A 19,550-nucleotide genomic window follows, 5' to 3' on the forward strand; every position below is an offset into this window, starting at 1 on the left:
GGCAGAGCAAATTATTACATCAGTGTAATACTGTAAAAATGTAAAATAGTGTTTTTTTATTTATTTTTATTTAAGAAATAATACTTTAATTCAGAAAGGATGCATTAAATTGACCACAAGTGACTGTAAATACAGTGGTGGACAGAATTAATGGCAGCCCTGGTAAATATGATAAAAAATGGCTGTAAAAAATAAATCTGCATTGTTTATTCTTTTGATCTTTCATTCAAAAAATTCGCAAAAATCTAACCTTTCATTGAAGTAAAAGAATTGAAAGTGGGGGGTAAATCACATTATTAAATAAATGTTTTTCTCCAAAACACGTTGGCCACAATTATTGGCACCCTTTGAATTTTTTACGAGTAAAATATCTCTGAAGTATATTCCTATTAATATTTACCTTTCTCTTACGAGAGGTCTCTCGTACTGCGTAAGATATCTTACGCTAGGGGAAAATCCTTTTTCCGCGAGATATTGAAGCCAAAAATTATCCTTAATTTTGTAATAATGCAAAACGCGTTGCAGCAGCAATGCAGACATAGGCGAGACAGCTCGCGCGCCTATTGGCTGCTCTGCGGCAACTGCAGCAGCCTATCGAGCGAGGCCTGGCGTGACGTCAGACCCAATCAGGGCACTTCGCGCCCGCTGCGTCACGTCCCGCCGAAATGGGCGTGGTCTAGGCCTATAAATATCGCTCGCAGGCAGCTATTATCTGATTTTTCATCCTTCAAGCGAAGCACACGCATCGCTGGAGCTGGATTAGAAGCCGCGCCGTCGAGAGAGAGCACCTTCAGCGGGACGAGTCACTGAAGTCGCTGGCCGCGCCGCCTTCCTGCCTTCCTGCTGCGCTTTCCGGCGCTTATATCCTTCTCTTTATTACACTGTATTTCTGTGTGTGTGTGTCGCCGCCGCGACACACATTTCTAAAAGAGCTAGCGTCTTTTTAAAGATGCCTTCCTGCGGCTCGTGCAGAGCCACACTCAGCGACGGGGACCGCCACGTGATCTGCGTTTCCTGCCTGGGTGAGGAACATGCAGCTCTCGCGCTCGCTGACGGCGGATGCCCTCACTGCGAGCTGATGGCAATGGCGACTCTGAGGACTCGCCTAGCCGTCTTCACCGAGACTGCTCCCCCGCCCGCCGCGGCGTCGCGCCGTAAAAAGCGCCGTGCCCAGCGGGCCCCGGAACCCTCCCTCAGCCGCCAAAGCTCGCCGGTTCGCCCGCTTGCTTCCCCGGCTTCTTCTGTTTCGCTTCCTGACGGACAGCGGCCGCCGTCTGCCGCCGCTTCCGTTGATATCGCGGATGAGGAAGCCCTGCTGGGAGAGGATGATTCCTGCTCTATCCTGGCGTCAGGCAGTGAGGATTGGGCGGGCTCTGAGGACCCCGCGCCCCCTGCCCGCACTTCGTCAGGCAAGAGAGCTTCCATCGAGACGGAACTCATGCGAGTACTCGCACAGGCCGCGGCGAGCCTCGGCCTCGAGTGGTCTTCGCCTGAGCAGCCCGCTCACAACCGGCTGGATGGATTTTTCCTGCCTGGGGAGCGCGCTTCACCTGTGTCCAGACCGGCGCCTTTTCTTCCTGAGTTACACGAAGAAGTCGCCAAGTCCTGGAGCGCCCCCTATTCTGCTAGAGTGCGTCCTGCTGTTTCTTTGGCATTCTCCGCCGTTGACGATGCCAAGAACAAAGGATACCTCTCGCTGCCGCCGGTTGAAGAGGCGATAGCGGCCCACTTATGCCCGCCCTCCGCTGGACGGCGCGCTAAGCCGGCCCTACCCTCTAAAGCTTGCCGCACGACGTCGAGCTTGCTCCACCGCGCTTTCTCCGCCGCCGGGCAAGCTGCGTCAGCGTTGCATACCATGGCAACGCTCCAGATCTTCCAGGCCGATCTCCTCCGTAAGCTGGATGAGGAAGGACCTGACGCGATCTGCGTGCCGGACTTAAGGAGTGCCACGGACCTCGCCCTTCGTGCTACTAAGTCCGCAGCGCAAGCCATTGGACGGACTATGGCTTCTCTCACCGTGTCTGAGAGACATCTATGGCTGACGCTCTCGGAAATGGCCGAGTCTGAGCGCACCGCGTTCCTCGACGCCCCGCTTTCCGCCGCAGGCCTCTTCGGATCCTCCGTCAAAGATTTCGCGGAGAGATTCGCAGAGGTACAGAAAGCGTCTCAGGCTATGAAGCACTTCCTCCCGAAGCGCTCCAGCTCTGCAGCAGGCCGTGCGAAACCGTCTGCTCAGAGCTCACAGCCACAGCCACCGTCCACTGCCTCCACTTCACAGCGCCGCCAGGCCAGAAGCGCGAGACCGCGCTCCCGCTCATCCGGTCGCCGCCCCGCAGGACGCGGCCCGCGACCTAAGGTTACGGTGAAGCCCGAGGCCCCGAAGTCGTCCTAGCACAGCTAGGAAAACGACGGTGTTCCAGTCCCGCTGCGGCCGGACTCACACCAAAGCTATTCGCTCGTCCAGTTCCAGAAAATGTGACTGTTCCAGTGTTTTCTGCAGCCAACAAGTCGGTTCTGTCACCTGCTTGCCTGCACACAAATGCCGTTTTCACGGCTACCCAGATAAATCCCCAAAAGAGCGTATTTTCTGGTGTCCCGGCCACGGCCGATGGTGTTTCGTGTGTAGTAAGAATGCCCACTGCCCAGTGCCCATCCCTACACATAAGCACAGCCTGTCACACAGGGCTCGCGCACATAAAACCGACTCAGGTCGGTTGCGCTTCAAACATGGTGAATGTGCCCACTACCCAGTGCCCACTAACACCACGTTATGCATGTCTCACGGTTTCTGTAAAAACGAAACCAACGTGCACTCGCTTCACGCAAGCGAACGATGTTTTCGGTGTGATAAATGTGCCCGCTGTCCCGCGCCCACATCCACACATAGACATGACAGTTCCCACGGGAACCGCCCAGCCCTCCCCCTCGCGGTTAACCACCGTAGAGGAGTCGAGCGCGGGCAATCTGCCCGCTGTCACCAGCGCGCCCCATGCCTCAAATGTCACGAGCGACACGCTTGTGTTACAGCACACAGAAGCTTCTCCATCGCTGAGCGAGCGGAGCGCGCTTCGTATTCGACCCCTAGCTATCCATGCAGACGCATGGGCAAAGCTGCCCGGGGTTTCGAAGTGGGTGCTGAACATTATAAAAAGAGGCTATTCGCTGCAGTTTCGCCGACGCCCTCGCCGCTATGTGGCGCGCGTCGAGACCACGGTAAAAACAGAAGTAGCACATCTACTTCGAGCCGAAGTGACGAAACTATTGAGAAAAGGGGCCATAGAACCCCTCTCTCAAGATCAGAGCGAAGGAGGGCTATACAGCAGATACTTCCTGGTACCGAAAAAAGACGGGGGTCTCAGACCCATACTAGATCTAAGGCAACTGAACAAAGTGCTTGTGAAGCGACAGTTCAGGATGCTCACGACCAGGCAAATCCTTGTGCAGATTCGCCAAGGAGATTGGTTTGTGTCAATAGATCTGAAAGACGCGTATTTTCAAATACAGATAGCGTCACGTCACAGGCGATTTTTGAGATTCGCCTTCGAGGGCCAGGCATATCAGTACACAGTCCTGCCGTTCGGTTTGTCCCTAGCACCCCGTACATTTACGAAGTGCATGGACGCGGCGCTCGCACCCCTCAGAATGAGAGGCATGCGAGTGCTGAATTATTTGGACGATTGGCTGATTCTAGCGCAATCTCGCGCAGTGCTCATAGAACACACGACCATTTTACTCGATCACCTCGAGGATTTGGGTCTGAGTGTCAATTGGGCGAAGAGCTCCCTGTCACCCAGTCAGAAAATAACTTTCCTGGGCACAGAACTGGACTCACTATCCATGATAGCGCGACTATCACAACAGCGCGCGGTAGACATTCGACGCACAGCGAACTCTTTTCGCTGCGGCGCGTCTGTCCCGCTCAAAAGATTTCAGAAGATGCTAGGTCTCATGGCCTCAGCATCGTCAGTACTCCAGCTGGGTCTGCTCCGCATGCGCCCGCTGCAGTTTTGGCTGAAAGCGCGAGTCCCACGCAAAGCGTGGGCACCCGGTTTGCTTCGCCTCAGGGTCAATCAGAAATGCGTTACAGCTCTGAAACCCTGGAAAGCGAACGACTGGTACCAATCAGGTGTAAGCCTGGGGACTTCCTCGAGGGTGAAAGTGGTGTCCACGGACGCGTCCACCTCGGGATGGGGAGCGCTGCTCGAGGGCAGACCGTTCTTCGGCCAGTGGTCAGAACGGGAGAAGCTCCTGCACATAAACTGCCTCGAAATGCTGGCAGTAGACAACGCACTGACGCGTTTTTGTCCCCAAATAAAAGGTCACCACGTCTTGGTCCGCTCGGACAACATGTCTGTGGTATCCTACATAAATCGCCAGGGCGGCATCAGATCCGAGAAACTGTACAGGCTGGCAGAACGCCTCCTGGTATGGGCTCAGTGCAACCTGCGCTCGCTCAGAGCAGCGCACGTGCCAGGGATCATGAATATAGGACCAGACAGACTGTCCAGGAACAATGTTCCGGCAGGCGAATGGTCCCTACACCCACAGACAGTCCAACTGCTGTGGAAGAAATTCGGCAGAGCGGAAGTGGACCTGTTTGCGTCTCAAGAAAACGCTCACTGTCAAGAATTTTTCTCCAAGAGCAGGAGCGCGCTGGCCCATGTGTGGCCCCGCCGCCCGCTCTATGCTTTTCCCCCCGTCTCTCTCCTGCCTCAGGTGATAGAACGGATCAGGGAAGAAGGATGCTCAGTACTGCTGGTAGCACCGTTCTGGAAAAACCAACCTTGGTTCCCAGCCGTGATGCAGTTAGCAAGTACTGCCCCGTGGCCAGTACCAGTGAGGAGAGATCTCCTCTCACAGGCCCGCGGCTCGATCTGGCATCCTCACCCGGAACTGTGGTCCCTTCATGTCTGGGCCATCAACGGGTACATGTTGGACTCCCTAAAGGAGTATTAAACACGATCACGCAGGCTAGAGCTCCGTCTACAAGACGACTCTATTCTTCGAAATGGTCAGTGTTTTCGGGCTGGTGCACAGCCCGTGGTGTGTCACCCACAAACTGTGATGTGACGGAGGTGCTTTCCTTCCTACAAGAGCTGTTGGATGGGGGCAGGGCCCCCTCCACGCTCAAAGTTTATGTGGCGGCTATAGCAGCGTTCTCAGAAACAACGCTTGGTCAGTCAATAGGAAGGAACGATTTAGTCATCCGCTTCCTTAGAGGAGCTAAGAGACTGAATCCTCCCAGACCTCCCTCAGTCCCCGTATGGGACCTTTCTACGGTTCTGGAAGCCATGAAAGGTGCGCCATTTGAGCCTTTGCAGTCAATCGATTTGAAACACCTGTCTTTCAAAACAGTGTTTTTGCTGGCTCTCGCTTCAGTGAAGCGCATAGGGGATCTGCACGCGCTCTCTGTGAGCGCGGCGTGCATGGAGTTTGGGCCCAATGACTCAAAAGTTATACTCAAACCTAAGCACGGTTATGTTCCAAAATCCCTCAACACACCGTTTAGGGCGCAGATTATCTCTCTGTCAGCCCTACCGGTCCCTGATGAGGAAAGAGACGCGAGCCTCCTTTGCCCAGTCAGGGCATTACGAGCTTATGTGTCTCGCTCGTCTGTTTTCAGACAGACGGAACAGCTCTTTGTTTCGTTTAGCGGACGTTCTAAGGGCTTAGCCGCGTCGAAACAGAGCCTATCCAGATGGATAGTTGATGCTATAGCGCTGGCATACGCCTCCAAGGGCATGCAGTGCCCTCTGGGTGTCAGAGCGCATTCCACAAGAGGCATGGCCTCTTCGTGGGCTTGGTCGAGTGGGATTGCCTTGCAAGATATTTGTATGGCGGCAGGCTGGGCCTCCCCGTCTACATTTATAAGGTTTTATAACCTAGAGGTTCCCGCCCTGCAGGCCAGGCTGCTGTCGGTCTAAACTACCAGTATTATCTGACCTGATGCGTTCAGCTCAGAATGCTGCGTTTACTGAGCACAGCTCAATTTTCGACAGTTTAAAGCTGGGCAAACTGTGTAAGACCCACATTTTTTCCATCAGTTCAGGCCGTACCCCGCCCTGTCTGTATGATGAAATTTGCGTCCCTTCGACGCTACTTTATGTGGAAAAGTGAGGTTGCACCCCTCCTTCTTCCCGGACTCTCTGTGAGTTCACTGAGTGATTGTGCACTATATGTACCCCGGGCTTTCGCCCTTGGGTCTTTGGTGTCAGATCTCAGCATGCACGGCGTTTTACACTGGGTCCCCTAGCGTAAGATATCTTACGCAGTACGAGAGACCTCTCGTAAGAGAACGTACTCGGTTACTAACGTAACCTCGGTTCTCTCTAGAAGAGGGAACGAGTACTGCGTATCTTGCCGTGCATGCACACGCTCTGGTTGCTTCGATGATGAAAAACCAGATAATAGCTGCCTGCGAGCGATATTTATAGGCCTAGACCACGCCCATTTCGGCGGGACGTGACGCAGCGGGCGCGAAGTGCCCTGATTGGGTCTGACGTCACGCCAGGCCTCGCTCGATAGGCTGCTGCAGTTGCCGCAGAGCAGCCAATAGGCGCGCGAGCTGTCTCGCCTATGTCTGCATTGCTGCTGCAACGCGTTTTGCATTATTACAAAATTAAGGATAATTTTTGGCTTCAATATCTCGCGGAAAAAGGATTTTCCCCTAGCGTAAGATATCTTACGCAGTACTCGTTCCCTCTTCTAGAGAGAACCGAGGTTACGTTAGTAACCGAGTACGTTTTTTAGCATACCAGGGTGACTAGGAACATGAAATTGTCTCGCTATGACTTCTTGTTTCACAGGAGTTTAAATATGACGAATACACAAAGGCCAAATGCCCTTAATCATCCATCACAATGAGTAAAACCAAAGAATATAGTTCTGATGTGCATCAAAAGATTGTTGAGCATCACAAAATAGAAAGTGGCTGTAAGAAAATAGCTAAAGAATTGAAAATCCCCATTTTGACCATCAGGGCAATAATTAAGAAGTTCCAATCAACTAAAGATGTTACGAATCTGCCAGGAAGAGGCCGTGTGTCTATATTGTCTTAATGCACAGTGAGGAAGAAAGTTTGAGTGGCCAAAGACTCTCCAAGGATCACAGATGGAGAATTGCAGAGATTAGTTGAGTCTTGGGGTCAGAAAGCCTAAAAAAAAATTATCAAACAACCCCTACATCACCACATGTTGTTTGGGAGGGTTTCAAGAAAAATCCTCCTCGCTCCTCCAAAAACAAACTCCAGCATATTCAGTGGTCAGACACGACTGGAACTTCAAACGGCACAGGCTTCTGTGGTCAGATGAAACTAAAAAAATAGCTTTTTGGCAGCAAACCCACCAGATGTGTTTGGTGCAAACAGGGATAAAAAGTACCCCATGCCTACGTTTAAATATACTGCTGGATCTTATATGTTGTGGGCCTATTTATTTGCTGGAGGTCCTGGACTTCTTGTTCAGATACATGGTATTATGGATTCTAGCAAATACCAACAGATAAAAAATCAAAACCTGACTGCCTCTGATAGAAATCTTATAATGGGCCGTGGTTGGATCTTCCATCAGGACAACGGTCCAAAACAAACATCAAAATCAACACAAAAATGTGTTACGGAGCACAAAATGAAGCTTCTGCCATGACCGTCCCAGTCCCCTAAACTGAACACTATAGAAGATCAGTGGCTGAACTGAAGAGAAGAAGCGCCAATATGAACTTGTGAATCTGAAGGATCTGGAGAGATTCTGAATGGAGGAATGCTCTCTGATCTCTTGTCAGTTATTCTCCAAACTCATAAGGCGTTATAGGAGAAGACTCAGAGCTGTTATCTTGGCAAAAGGAGGTTGCAAAAAGTATTTAATAACAGGGTGCCAATAATTATGGCCAGCGTGTTTTGGAGAAAAACATTTATTTCATAATGTGATTTACCCCCCACTTTCAATTCTTTTACTTCAATGGAAGGTTAGATTTTTGCGAATTTTTTGAATGAAAGATCAAAAGGATAAACAATGCAGATTTATTTTTTACAGCCATTTTTGATCATATTTACCAGGGGTGCCATTAATTCTGTCCACCACTGTACATTTGGAATGTTACAAAAACACTATTTTTAAGTTTCTATTCATCAGAATCCTCCAAAAAATGTATCACGCTTTCAAAAGAGCAAGAGATAGTGTAAGAAAGAGACCGAGAGCGAAAAAAAGAGAGGGATAGAGGAAAGGTTTAAGGCTGGATTAGCTCCAAAATTCTCTTCTTGGAATTTATTCACTACAGAATTACATGTGCACGCACTAAATAAAACTATTATCCCAAAATCCCTCACCAGAATTACATCCCAAATAAGAGGGTTGCATTGCTCCATACGTTATACACAGGAACATTGAGATTCTGTATTAATTTCTGCAGTAATACGATATTGATATTGATACGATATTCTGCAGTAATAATGTTTCTTGAGCACCAAATCAGCATATTAGAATGATTTCTGAAAGATCATGTGACACTGAAGACAGGAGTAATGGCTTTGCCGTCAAATTAGAAAATGTATTTGTAAAATATGTAAAAATAGTTATTTTAAATTGTAATAATGTGTCTTTTTCATAAAATAAATGCAGCAATGGTGAGCAGAAAAGACTTATGCTAAAAATATATATGTTTTTATCTTACTGACCCCAAACTTTTTAATGCTAATATATTATGAAAACAAACTTTTTGGTAGCCCTTTATATTACAGTCCAGTTCCCCATGTACATACTATGTACTTATTAGAGTAATTGCAATAACTGGGTGATAACTAGGTATTAACCCTGAACCTACCACTAAACCTGACCTTAACCCATGTAGTTACCTTATTTTACCCAGTACTTTCTTAGGTAAGTACACTGTAAGTACACGTAAGTACACGAACTGTAAAGAGCAACCAACTTTTCAATGACATTCATTGGTGAATATTACACAACAAGAGCACATTATGAAAGTATTTTGTAAGCGTTATGAAAGTAAATCTAGTCCATTTTAATTTTATGTTGACTTTAAACATACATTTTCATTTTATGTTGAGTAGGTCAGCTTTAAACATCCAGTTGCTGGTTTGGTTCCTGTGATAAGGGAGTCATCACTATTGTTAACACAATTGTTGTTAACCATGAGCCATCACTATTGTTAACCTCAGGTTGCTCCAGGGGGATTGTCCTTTTAATAAGTTCATGACTGCGATCAATTGCAGCACCGGAGACACCAATTCTGGCCCTTGTGATGTGCTGATAAATAAGCATTGTATTCTACTCAAGAAGGCTCTAATTGAATCGGCCTCCTCCTATGTTACGTAAAAAGCAATACGTACTGTATAAATATGGGCTGTCTGCACTAGTTAGTGGTATTTGTGAACAGATATTAGATATGAGGTATCATATGGATACTCATATCATGGTGAGTAACGGAGGGGCTGCACAACACCCGAGGGACCACTTAACCTTACCAGTGTTCATACGCCTATCGTCCTGACTCACTGACTGCAAGCAGTGTCTAACTGAACGTAAACATGCATTTACACTCATAATCATAAACATTAGCTCTCTTTCAAACCCTAGTGAGTTGTCTCGCAGCCAATATACTATATATATATAAAAATAAAAAAATATACAAATACAAACCGTACTAATCATCAATGAATACATAAATAATAAACATAATACATGAATGAGTGAAAGGGGTGCAGGGTATAAAACAGGGTGTCATTTTTATATTCATAATTTAACCTTTTATATATATTAACAAATACAATAGTAAAAACCGTGATATTGTGAAATGTCAAAATATCTGCAATTTTCAGCTGTCAAATGATCCTTCTGAAATTATTCAAATTAATACTTTATTTGTATTCAGCAAAGACACGCTAAATTGATCAACAGTTACAGTAAAGTGTAACAGACATTCAGTTTTCTTGTCTTAGTTTAGTTTTCATAGACTTTTAGTTGGTATTCATTAGTTCCTGTTTTCCTTCATTTAAGGTGCCGCTAACCCTTTGTTGTCATGGTTACCTTATTATTTGTCATTCTGTTCAGGTGTGTGTACCTTGCTATTTTTGGTATTTAAGTTCATGTGTGTTTCTCTTGTTTTATCCGTTTCGTCTATCCCTACATGAGTAGATACACTTATGTTATGTTGTACTTTTCTGCCTTGTTTTGGATATACCTGTGGATTATCATTAAAGACTATCTTTGAACCGTATTCTTCATCTTCGTCTGCGTTGTCTACCACGAACTGTGACATAAAGACATTTATAGTGATACAAAGGCTTCTATTTCAAATAAATGCCGTTCTTTCTATCATAAAAAATAAAAAAATGCTAAAAAAGTGTCACACTGACAATAATAACCTTTATTAATAATTGAGCACCAATAATAATTGATAACAATTGAGCATCAAATCAGCATTTTAGATTCTGAAGGATCATGTGACACTGAAGACTGGAGTAATGGCTGCTGAAAATTCAGCTTTGCCATCACAGGAATAAATTATTTTTATTATTTGAAATTGTACTGTAATAATATTTTACAATAGTACTGCTTTTATTGAATATTTTATCAAATAAGTGCATAAGAGATGGTGATAAGAGACTTCTTTCAACAATATACATTTTTTTACCGACCCTAAACTTTTGACCGGTAGAGTATATATTATAAATATTATATATACATACATTATATGTTAAAAGTATATTATTTCTTTTTTTAACTGAGCATGCCACAATGCATTCTAGCATTGCCTTCTCCATAGAGGATTTATGCAGAACGATCTTTGATTTTGGCCCGAACGAGGTATCTTAAGAGACAGCATAATTAAGTTACCTACCTTTTGGGGCGGCCTACAGTCTCATGCCTCCATAGGCAGCTTTCTACTTTTAGAAAATGTATGCACTCGCACACACACAGCCGCTAACTTAACCACCGCGGGTGCTGACTTATTCAGATATGCAGACACACTTACGCACACACCTGGTGAGACAAGCCTAGCCGTAATTTAGACTGATAGGTAGACGCACGGTGCCACATCATCTACTGCTCAATGGACCGGGGAGTTAAGAGAAAAGAGAAGGAGTGAGAGAGAAAGGGAGGCATATGTCAAAAGTAGGAGCAGCAAACAGAGAATACCTCGTTTTATAGCATCTAAATATATACTAAGGGCCTATTGACACTTCCTGCAAAACTGCTGAGATAAAGAGGCAGTTATAATTGTAAGGAACAACCGTGAGAATCAAGAGCAATGTGTTGTGTTAGGAGAGTGTGAGTGAATGACAGTCGGGGGAAGATGTGGCAGAGGGAAGGCTGGCTGGCAGCCCTGCTTGTGACAGAGGTGGGGTGACAGGCAGAAACATAAGGGGGCAGGGTCGCTGTTTGATTTGATTCCCCAGTTGAGTTGAAGCATTGGGAGTTGCATACTCATCACTTGTGACAATTCAACACTATTTCATTCCCGTTCTTTCTCTCTCCCACTCTCTCATCTGCACGCTGCTACTGAACCTTCGTCTAATTGACAGTTTGACTAACTGAAAAAAAAAACACCCTGATGTGTCAAAGCAATTCTTTTCTTTGTCTATAGCTTTTCTTCTTCACATTATTCATAAAAAAGAGCCGCATAAACAGAATAGCAGGAACAAAAACAAAACAAAAAAGCACTCTTAACAAGTGACGCCAGCCAGCAGGTCCGAAACGATTTGTTTTTAATGCATTGAAAGCAGTTTGAATAGACTTAATTGCACAATGAAATATGAATTTTAAGAGTTCTGCAAACTTTGCTTAACAAGCAGTAGCTTTACCAAGTCTGTAGTTTTGTCTTTGATATATAGGCTGACAAGGCAACTGCTCTTGTTTTTGATGGTTACGGCTTTCTGGAACCAATCAGGTTTGCAATCAAGTCAGATCTCTGAGTTTGTGGGTCTGATTAAAAGTTATCCTGAACAACAAGATAAAAAGTTTATAAAAAAATATATATTTATATTCATTCAAAACTGGAGTTTATATATACACTGGCAGCAAAAAGTGTTTGGCCACAAGCCACTATCTATTGGCAATACATGACAAAATATATATAAAAATAAGGTCTTTCTTCCCAGCAAAACTGAATTTAAAACCAGAATATAGGGCTTCATATATTTCAAGAGGGTTACCAGCAGTTGTGTTTAGGGTTGGTTAGGACAATATATCAATTAAATATAAATAATAATAAAATAAAAGGTCCTAGAAATGTGGTCCTAGGACTGTGTTCCTGAAACTTCAGCCTCCGGTATTGCAGGAATACCCTACTCCACATCCACAAAAATGACCTTGAGACCATTTAGTTTAAGATGATTAAAAAGGTGTCTCAGAAAAGTTGGTTGGTTCTGGAAAAGGTAGTATAATTTGTTTGCAGAGGTTACTTGGTTTAATATTTTTATGTAATTTAATAAATCCATTGTGTGTATGCGTGTACACATATGTGTGTGGTTCAGGTATACCATACGTTATTGGGACAAAATATCCCCACACAGAGGGCAATATGAGACATCCTTGTCCTTGCTGGGACATTTTTTGGTCCGCATGAGGAAAACAGCTTATAAATCATGCAGAATAATTTTTGAAATGGGTAGGTTTAGAGTTAGGGGATAGAATATAGAGTTTGTGCAGTATAAAAATCATCATCATCACACACACACACACACACACACACACACACACACACACACACACACACACACACACACACACACACACACACACACACACACACACACACACACACACACACACACACACACACACACACACACACACACACACACACACACACACACACACACACACACACACACACACACACACACACACACACACACACACACACACACACAAACATGTTCAACCAAGTCTGAAAAAAAGATTTTTGTCTGCATTTAGCTATTTTGTTCTATACATTAAAGGGATTTCATAACTTGCCTCAAGTTTCCAAATACTGTCCAGACAAGACAGTGCTGTTCTAGTTTTATTCCAACTGGCAAAAGGCCATCAACTCTTGCAAACTGGAGCATGTTTCTTAAATGGGTTTGAGGTCAGTTCCACTTTAAATAGGATCTGAATAGGGCAAAAAATGATCTTCTTAAGCCAACTCTGGTAAGAAAAGCACTTACATGGTAAGAGGCTCTCTCCTCTCTGTCCAAAGGTTTAGTGACTGACATTTTCCCTGTCACAGGATCGATGATGTAGACGTCACTAGGAGGCTGGTCTGCTCCGGCTCCTGTTATACTGTACCGGATCTCAATCTCTTTGTCCTGGTCCGATCGAATCTGCAATAAAACAGCACAATAAGTAGAGTTCTATAGATAAGAAAACAGAAGATGCTTGATGTGTTTAAACTGTCAATTTACTGCTCATATAGAGCAGTGGTTCTCTGTTTTATTTATTTTTCCTTTCAGTACCAAGATTTTACACTGGATAGCAACATGATTTATTGCAACAACAAAACATTTAAATCAAGCATCAAAGTACTTTAATATTGCCATGAACAACAATGAAAAATAACGAAATGGCAGGCTGAATAGTGAATAACAGTGAATTTTGTAAATGCATTAACAACATAGGAAGTGTGATTTACTAGCCTAACATACAGTATGGAACAAACACTGGGCCAAATATAATATATTGGCCATATTATTCAATGACTAATGAATTTCCAACAAAATACAGGTTTATGGTCTATTTTGACAAGGGCAAAATAAATAGGAAGTTCTGGTTACACTTTATTTTAATGTGTCCCTGTTACAGTATAATTATATATTTAAGTACGGAGTAATATTAATTAACTACATGTACTTAGGGTTAGGAGGAGGGTTTGGTTTAGGGTTAGTTTCATGCAATTATGCATAATTTATAGTTATTAGTATAGTAAATACATGTAACATATGTAACAAGGTCACACTAAATTAAAGTGTTACTGAATTTTTATCCATTTAAATTTAAAATGTTCTATGCATGATTGTATGGTTAGTTGTATTTTATTATTTCCAGACCAAATACCTTGAGAATGCCTCATCTACACACATTGATGACAAATTTCAGATAATTTCCGTATTCATGCAATCAATGTCTAAATGATTTCTGAAAACATTCTCTCGCATATCCACTGATGCTTAGTTAACATTCTTAGAGTTTGCAGAAATATAGATGCTGCTCATATTGTCTGTTATGATTGCACTGCACAACCGATTCAATCTTTAGGCTTTGGTACCATCAGGAAATAGAAAAAAATGTCAGATGGATAATGTGGCAGTGGCGTGTGGCATCAAAAGCTTGTTTATTAATCAAAGTCAAGCCACTGTTGCTTCCCTAACAGTAAATGGTATTCAGCATCAGGGTTTGATGCTTTGACAGTTGGATGGAAAGTGAATTGGGCCATTGATCACAATGATGATGCTTTAGCAGACACTTTCTCTCAGCTGCGTGACAATTGCCTGCCATACAAACCTGACTCAATAGGCCTGAGAATAACGAAAACAGACAGAATGATAAAGTACTAAAGCAACATAGACTCATTTATTAAAGTGTGTATATATTTTGCTGTTAAAATACTTTCTATCTCAGCTTTATGGGCAGAGACAACAGTTAAAATAACAAGTCTGATTTCCCTGTAAACACTGTGGAGCTGGATGCAACAGTGAAATCCAGTGAACTGTGGGTGGGGCCATCCATTAGTCTGACCAATGGGAGAACAGGGGGAGGGGCCAGGAAACCTAAATAGCTGCAGTTTGGAGTAATGGGCGTGCCGAAAGGTTTATCATTGGTGAAAAAAAGTTTCTTGTTGACAACTGCGTTGGCCAATCAGCATTGACCATACATATAAGTCATTTCTTTAGACCGGAAGAAGATGGTACGTCATGATACATTACATGCTTAGTAAAGACATGATGCAGGGCGATGAAGTCTATGAGAATGCAGTTATAATGCCCCTAAAATTCAAGATATTAGGGGAAAAAATGCCCCTATATGGGTTTTTGTCTTATATTTGTATAATATGATATAGCGATATGCAAATGTGATATTGATTTTGTACAACAGTTCAATAAACATGGTTAATTTTGTGTTGTATTTGCATCCACTTCAGAACTGTTGTGTCTCTGAGCAACACACAGCAGTATTTTGTTACTGAATGAATCCAGTGTTTTTTTAACGAATCGAGTGAGCCAATGATTCAGTGACCCATTCATAAAGACAGTCTCACTTGCTTAATTCCTAAATGAATCAGCCATTTGAATGAATTGGTTGAATGAATGACTGATGACTCACTCATTAAAACAGTGACTTGCCACCACCTACTGGCGGTTTTATAGCTTCCTGGTATCATTTCATTTTTCAATAATTTAATATTTCAACGTTAATATTTTAAAACCCATTAAAGGGATAGTTCACCCACATATGACAATTTTGCCATCACTTACTCACCCTCAAGTTGTTTCAAACCTGTATGAGCGTCTTCCTTCTGTTGAACACAAAAGAAGATATTTTAAAGAATATTGATTACCAGACAGTTGATGGAAATATGGAATTCAATGGGTGCCATCAATTGTTTGATTAACAACATTCTTCAAAATATCTTATTTTGTGTTCAAGTGAACAAAGAAACTCATACAGGTTTGGAACAACATGAGGGTGAGTAAATGATGACAACATTTTCTTTTAAGAGTTAACCATCCCTTTAATACCCATTTAAAACTCATTCATCTCATAGCATTATTTATGCAATTCTAACTGCATTCAAGCCACCGCTCTGAGCAGCATTAAACAGTCTGTGTAAATACCTGTAAATGCCACTTCAGATGCAGATTCTGAAAAAAAGTTAGATTAAAATGTTAATCGCTTGACAGCACTTTTTACAATAGCAATAAAATAAAATCATAATTTAATATTTTGTTTGCGTTATATCTTGCAGCTTTAGTCATTATTTTGTTGTTGTTGACAGACATGTTACAGTGAGAAAAAACAGTGACTGTATTTGCATCAAAGCCTTCAGAGTTGACATTCATATCATCATCGGACATCATAGGTGTCCATTTTGTGAATGAATGAATGAATGAATGAATGAAGTTCTGAATATACTTTCAAAAGCAATATTCTTAATATCATTATCACCATTTTTACAGTTAAAGAAGGGAATTGGGCTGACAGGATTATGACTACAAGGTACAAACCTATTGTCTATGTCGGATTTATCACTTCCTTTTAATAGCATTTAAGCTTACGGCACATCTTTATGTGGAACAGGCAGCTTTCGCAACCAATTGTAAAGACCTTACGGCCTTTCGGCATGTCCATTACTCCAACCTGCAACCCACCCACCCCCACTTGCTAAAAACAATTCCAATTATGATGCTAGTGTCACAGAAATTACACACGTCAGTGAAAAACGTCATACTGTATATACTTCCATTTACTGATGGATTGACATAATGAGTAAAAAAGTGACATTCCTGGCCTACTTTTAATTGAAGCTTGATCATTACCGAGTATGAAATCCTCGCATTCATATTTTTCTTCCAAACTCTGTTTGATGTAAAGAGCAGATGCATACACAATTCTCTCTCATTCTTCCCCTATCCATCTCTTTTCTGTCTCCCGTCTTTCTATCTGGCATCATTAACCATGGCATGGCTCAATGCGATAGACGTTTCCCTCTTCTGTTTTGCCTCTCTCTTTCATTGAAGCAAGAAACATGTTGCAGAACCGTGGGACATTAAACATCTGGATATCAATCTGCTTGATGCTTTTGGTTTGACAGAGGATGTTTCTCACAATAGTTCTTCACATCAAAAGTGCGATTATAACCGATTTTGTTGAAGCATGTTTAGCCTGTTTATGTAACAAAAAGCTTGTCCTATAAAACACCAGAACACAGTTTAGGGCCTCTTTAATCTTTTCATTCTAAGTGGATCAGACACACTTACTTGAAAAAAATCAGGCTAGAGAAATCAAGAATAATTGCTGTATAATCAACTGTATAAGCAGATAACATGTTTGAGGACCATAATATTGGTGAATTATGTGAAAAATGAATGCTGTCAAAATTAACATTGATTAACGCACGTGATCAATTAAATGTGTTATATATCAGGCCTTTCCCTGCATTTTCCTGCATATTTTGGCACCCTCCAAAATGAATCTCTCGCTAAAGATTTATTTAGAATCCTTTTATTATAACCAACAAAGTATAAAAATGATATCAATAAAAGATTCATTGCACAGCGTCGACAACTTCATTGATTATAATGGGAGTTTGCGCAAGAGTGCAGCTTTGTGTACCTCCAGTTGTACACAAGTAATTGACAATTCTGATTACCTCAGTAAGGATTTTTTTCTGATGTTTTTATTGCTCTGTCCACTTGAGTGGATGATATGCGTTTTTAGTTTTAAAGGTTGTATCAGTGATTTCACCAACCACTCAAAACCAAAACAAATAGTGTTCCAACCAATCACCGACAGGGGGAGGGTGTTGTGAGGTTTTGAGCCAGCTTCTTCTTCAGCTCCGACTTCGCGTGCAGCCGTGCATGAGCACAAAACCTCACAACACCCTCCCCCTGTCGGTGATTGGTTGGAACACTATTTGTTTTGGTTTTGAGTGGTTGGTGAAACCAATTGTTTTTGTGTGCAGATCTCAGAGCCTAGGCTGCCTATGTCTATATCATTTATGTTTGGGCCTGAAATCGCTGATACAACCTTTAACTGAAGAGATCCTGTACTAAACATAATACAGTAATAACACAACAATGCTTTGTGTATTTAACAAACCAATGAATAAAATAATATAAAATTATGTGAAAACTATATTTACTAAAAAATATAATACAGCTTCAAGTATTGCAAATGCAATTGAGTTTGTTCCCATTTGACCAGCAGACAAAAGAACTTCATACAAGTTGAACTTCGTGTGTCTTTGAAATCTGAACATGAGGACGTGATTCCATCAAAGATCTCTACAACTGGTGAAGGTACAACTCTGTGGAAACCCAACTCAGGCTATGTAAGAAACATAGCCTCGAGAAACGCTCGTATATTGATTTACCCTTATTAGCTGATAATTCTGATTATTTTTTCAAATGGACACCTTTCTACCGTAGCTCTCCTCTCGGAGAAAACCTCAGGCTGAAATCTTCATTGATTTATTGATGTTTTCAGACTGTGGAAAAAAAACGACAGGTGATTTTCAGGTGCATCTGAAATGAGCAGTGTTGGGAGTAACACATTACAAGTAACCAGTGCTGGGTAGTAACTGATTAAATTTAATTTAATTTAATTTAATTAAAAAATAAGTACTTGTAATTAGATTATATTCCATTTTTAAAATACTCATAATCAGACACAGTTACTTTTCTATTGAATACATGCAGTGGTGTAGTGGTAAAAAAAGAGGTGGGTAAACTATAAATTCTGGTGGACCATGACGTGGTCACCCGGTAAGGTGCCTACCGGTAAGCTGCCTACCGGTGTATGTGTATCCTGATGACATCGCTATAGGCTATCATTTGATGGTACTACCAAGGGTATCACTGGTTGTTCCCTCATCATAGGTCACACAATCACTAGGCTATTCAATTCATACATTAATCTAAGTTCTTGTTAAAGAGACTCAAAAAGGAATAATATGGTTGAAATCTGTAAAGTTTAGGCTACTAAATGACAAAACAGAGAGAACAAAAATATTTACGAGAGATAGAGAGGGAGGCTTATATCCAGGGCTTCCAATGCAACGCACTTGTAGCCTACATAATGATTAGGGATTTGGGATTATTTTCATAGTCGATTAATCTGTTGAATATTTCCTCAATTAATTGATTAGTTGTTTGGTCTATCAGAAAAATGTGGATAAGTGTTTCCCTGTAAATGGGAAAAGTCTTTAACCTGGTGCAGGCTTGATTCCCTCTGAATCTCTTGTACAGTTGGGTGTTGACATGCTCCCTACATTAAATCAGCTGCCTGTAATGAATAAAAATGTAAAAAAAAACTTTTTTTGCATCGTTTTAATGATTTCCTGTTGCGGCTGCGATCAAGTTTCATTCTCGCGCAGCTTGTCTAGTAACTTCACGAGCGTGTTTTCTGCTACGTGTGTGCGCCGTTCTCTTGTTCCGTGTGTGTGTGTGTGTGTGTGTGTGTGTCGGCGCGCTGCGCTCTCTGCTCAATGTTCTGCTCCGTGTTTGCGCTGCGCGTTCTGCTCTGTCCTTAATGGCCCAAATGCTCGAATCATGTACCGATCGGCGATCACGCACTGGAAAAGCAAAGTCCGCTCAAATAACGTGAAATTTAGAGGTGGATAAACGCATTTTGGAGGTGGGCAAACGCTATTTCCGAATTTTGGGAGGTGCGTAAACGGCGTTTACGTGCGTTTAGCCTCCACTACATCCCTGAATACATGAGTACCTTATTCTCACAATGGCAGTAAATTATTGATAATTAATTGATTCTACTTCTTTGTTATATTTTAAATTTTCCTTTCTATAAAAATCTACTGCCTATATACATTCAGAAGGT

At 42.7% G+C, this 19,550-nt stretch overlaps 1 protein-coding gene across 2 annotated transcripts in view; it reads right to left on the reverse strand.

Annotated features, from left to right (window-relative positions):
- cdh4 (cadherin 4, type 1, R-cadherin (retinal)) overlaps positions 1 to 19,550 on the reverse strand; it is a 242,970-nt gene that overhangs the window by 44,587 nt on the left and 178,833 nt on the right. The window contains exons 6-7 of one of the 2 annotated variants that reach the window (XM_082156117.1): positions 15,830 to 15,856; positions 13,166 to 13,321 (exon numbers count right to left, since the gene is read on the reverse strand). In XM_082156117.1, coding sequence (XP_082012243.1) covers positions 13,166 to 13,321; positions 15,830 to 15,856 — 183 coding nt within the window. The remainder of the gene's footprint in view (positions 1 to 13,165; positions 13,322 to 15,829; positions 15,857 to 19,550) is intronic. The other variant, XM_082156118.1, reaches the window with a different exon arrangement.

The sequence above is a fragment of the Leuciscus leuciscus genome, assembly GCF_965113295.1.
Source record: "Leuciscus leuciscus genome assembly, chromosome: 23".
NCBI lineage: Eukaryota > Metazoa > Chordata > Actinopteri > Cypriniformes > Leuciscidae > Leuciscus > Leuciscus leuciscus.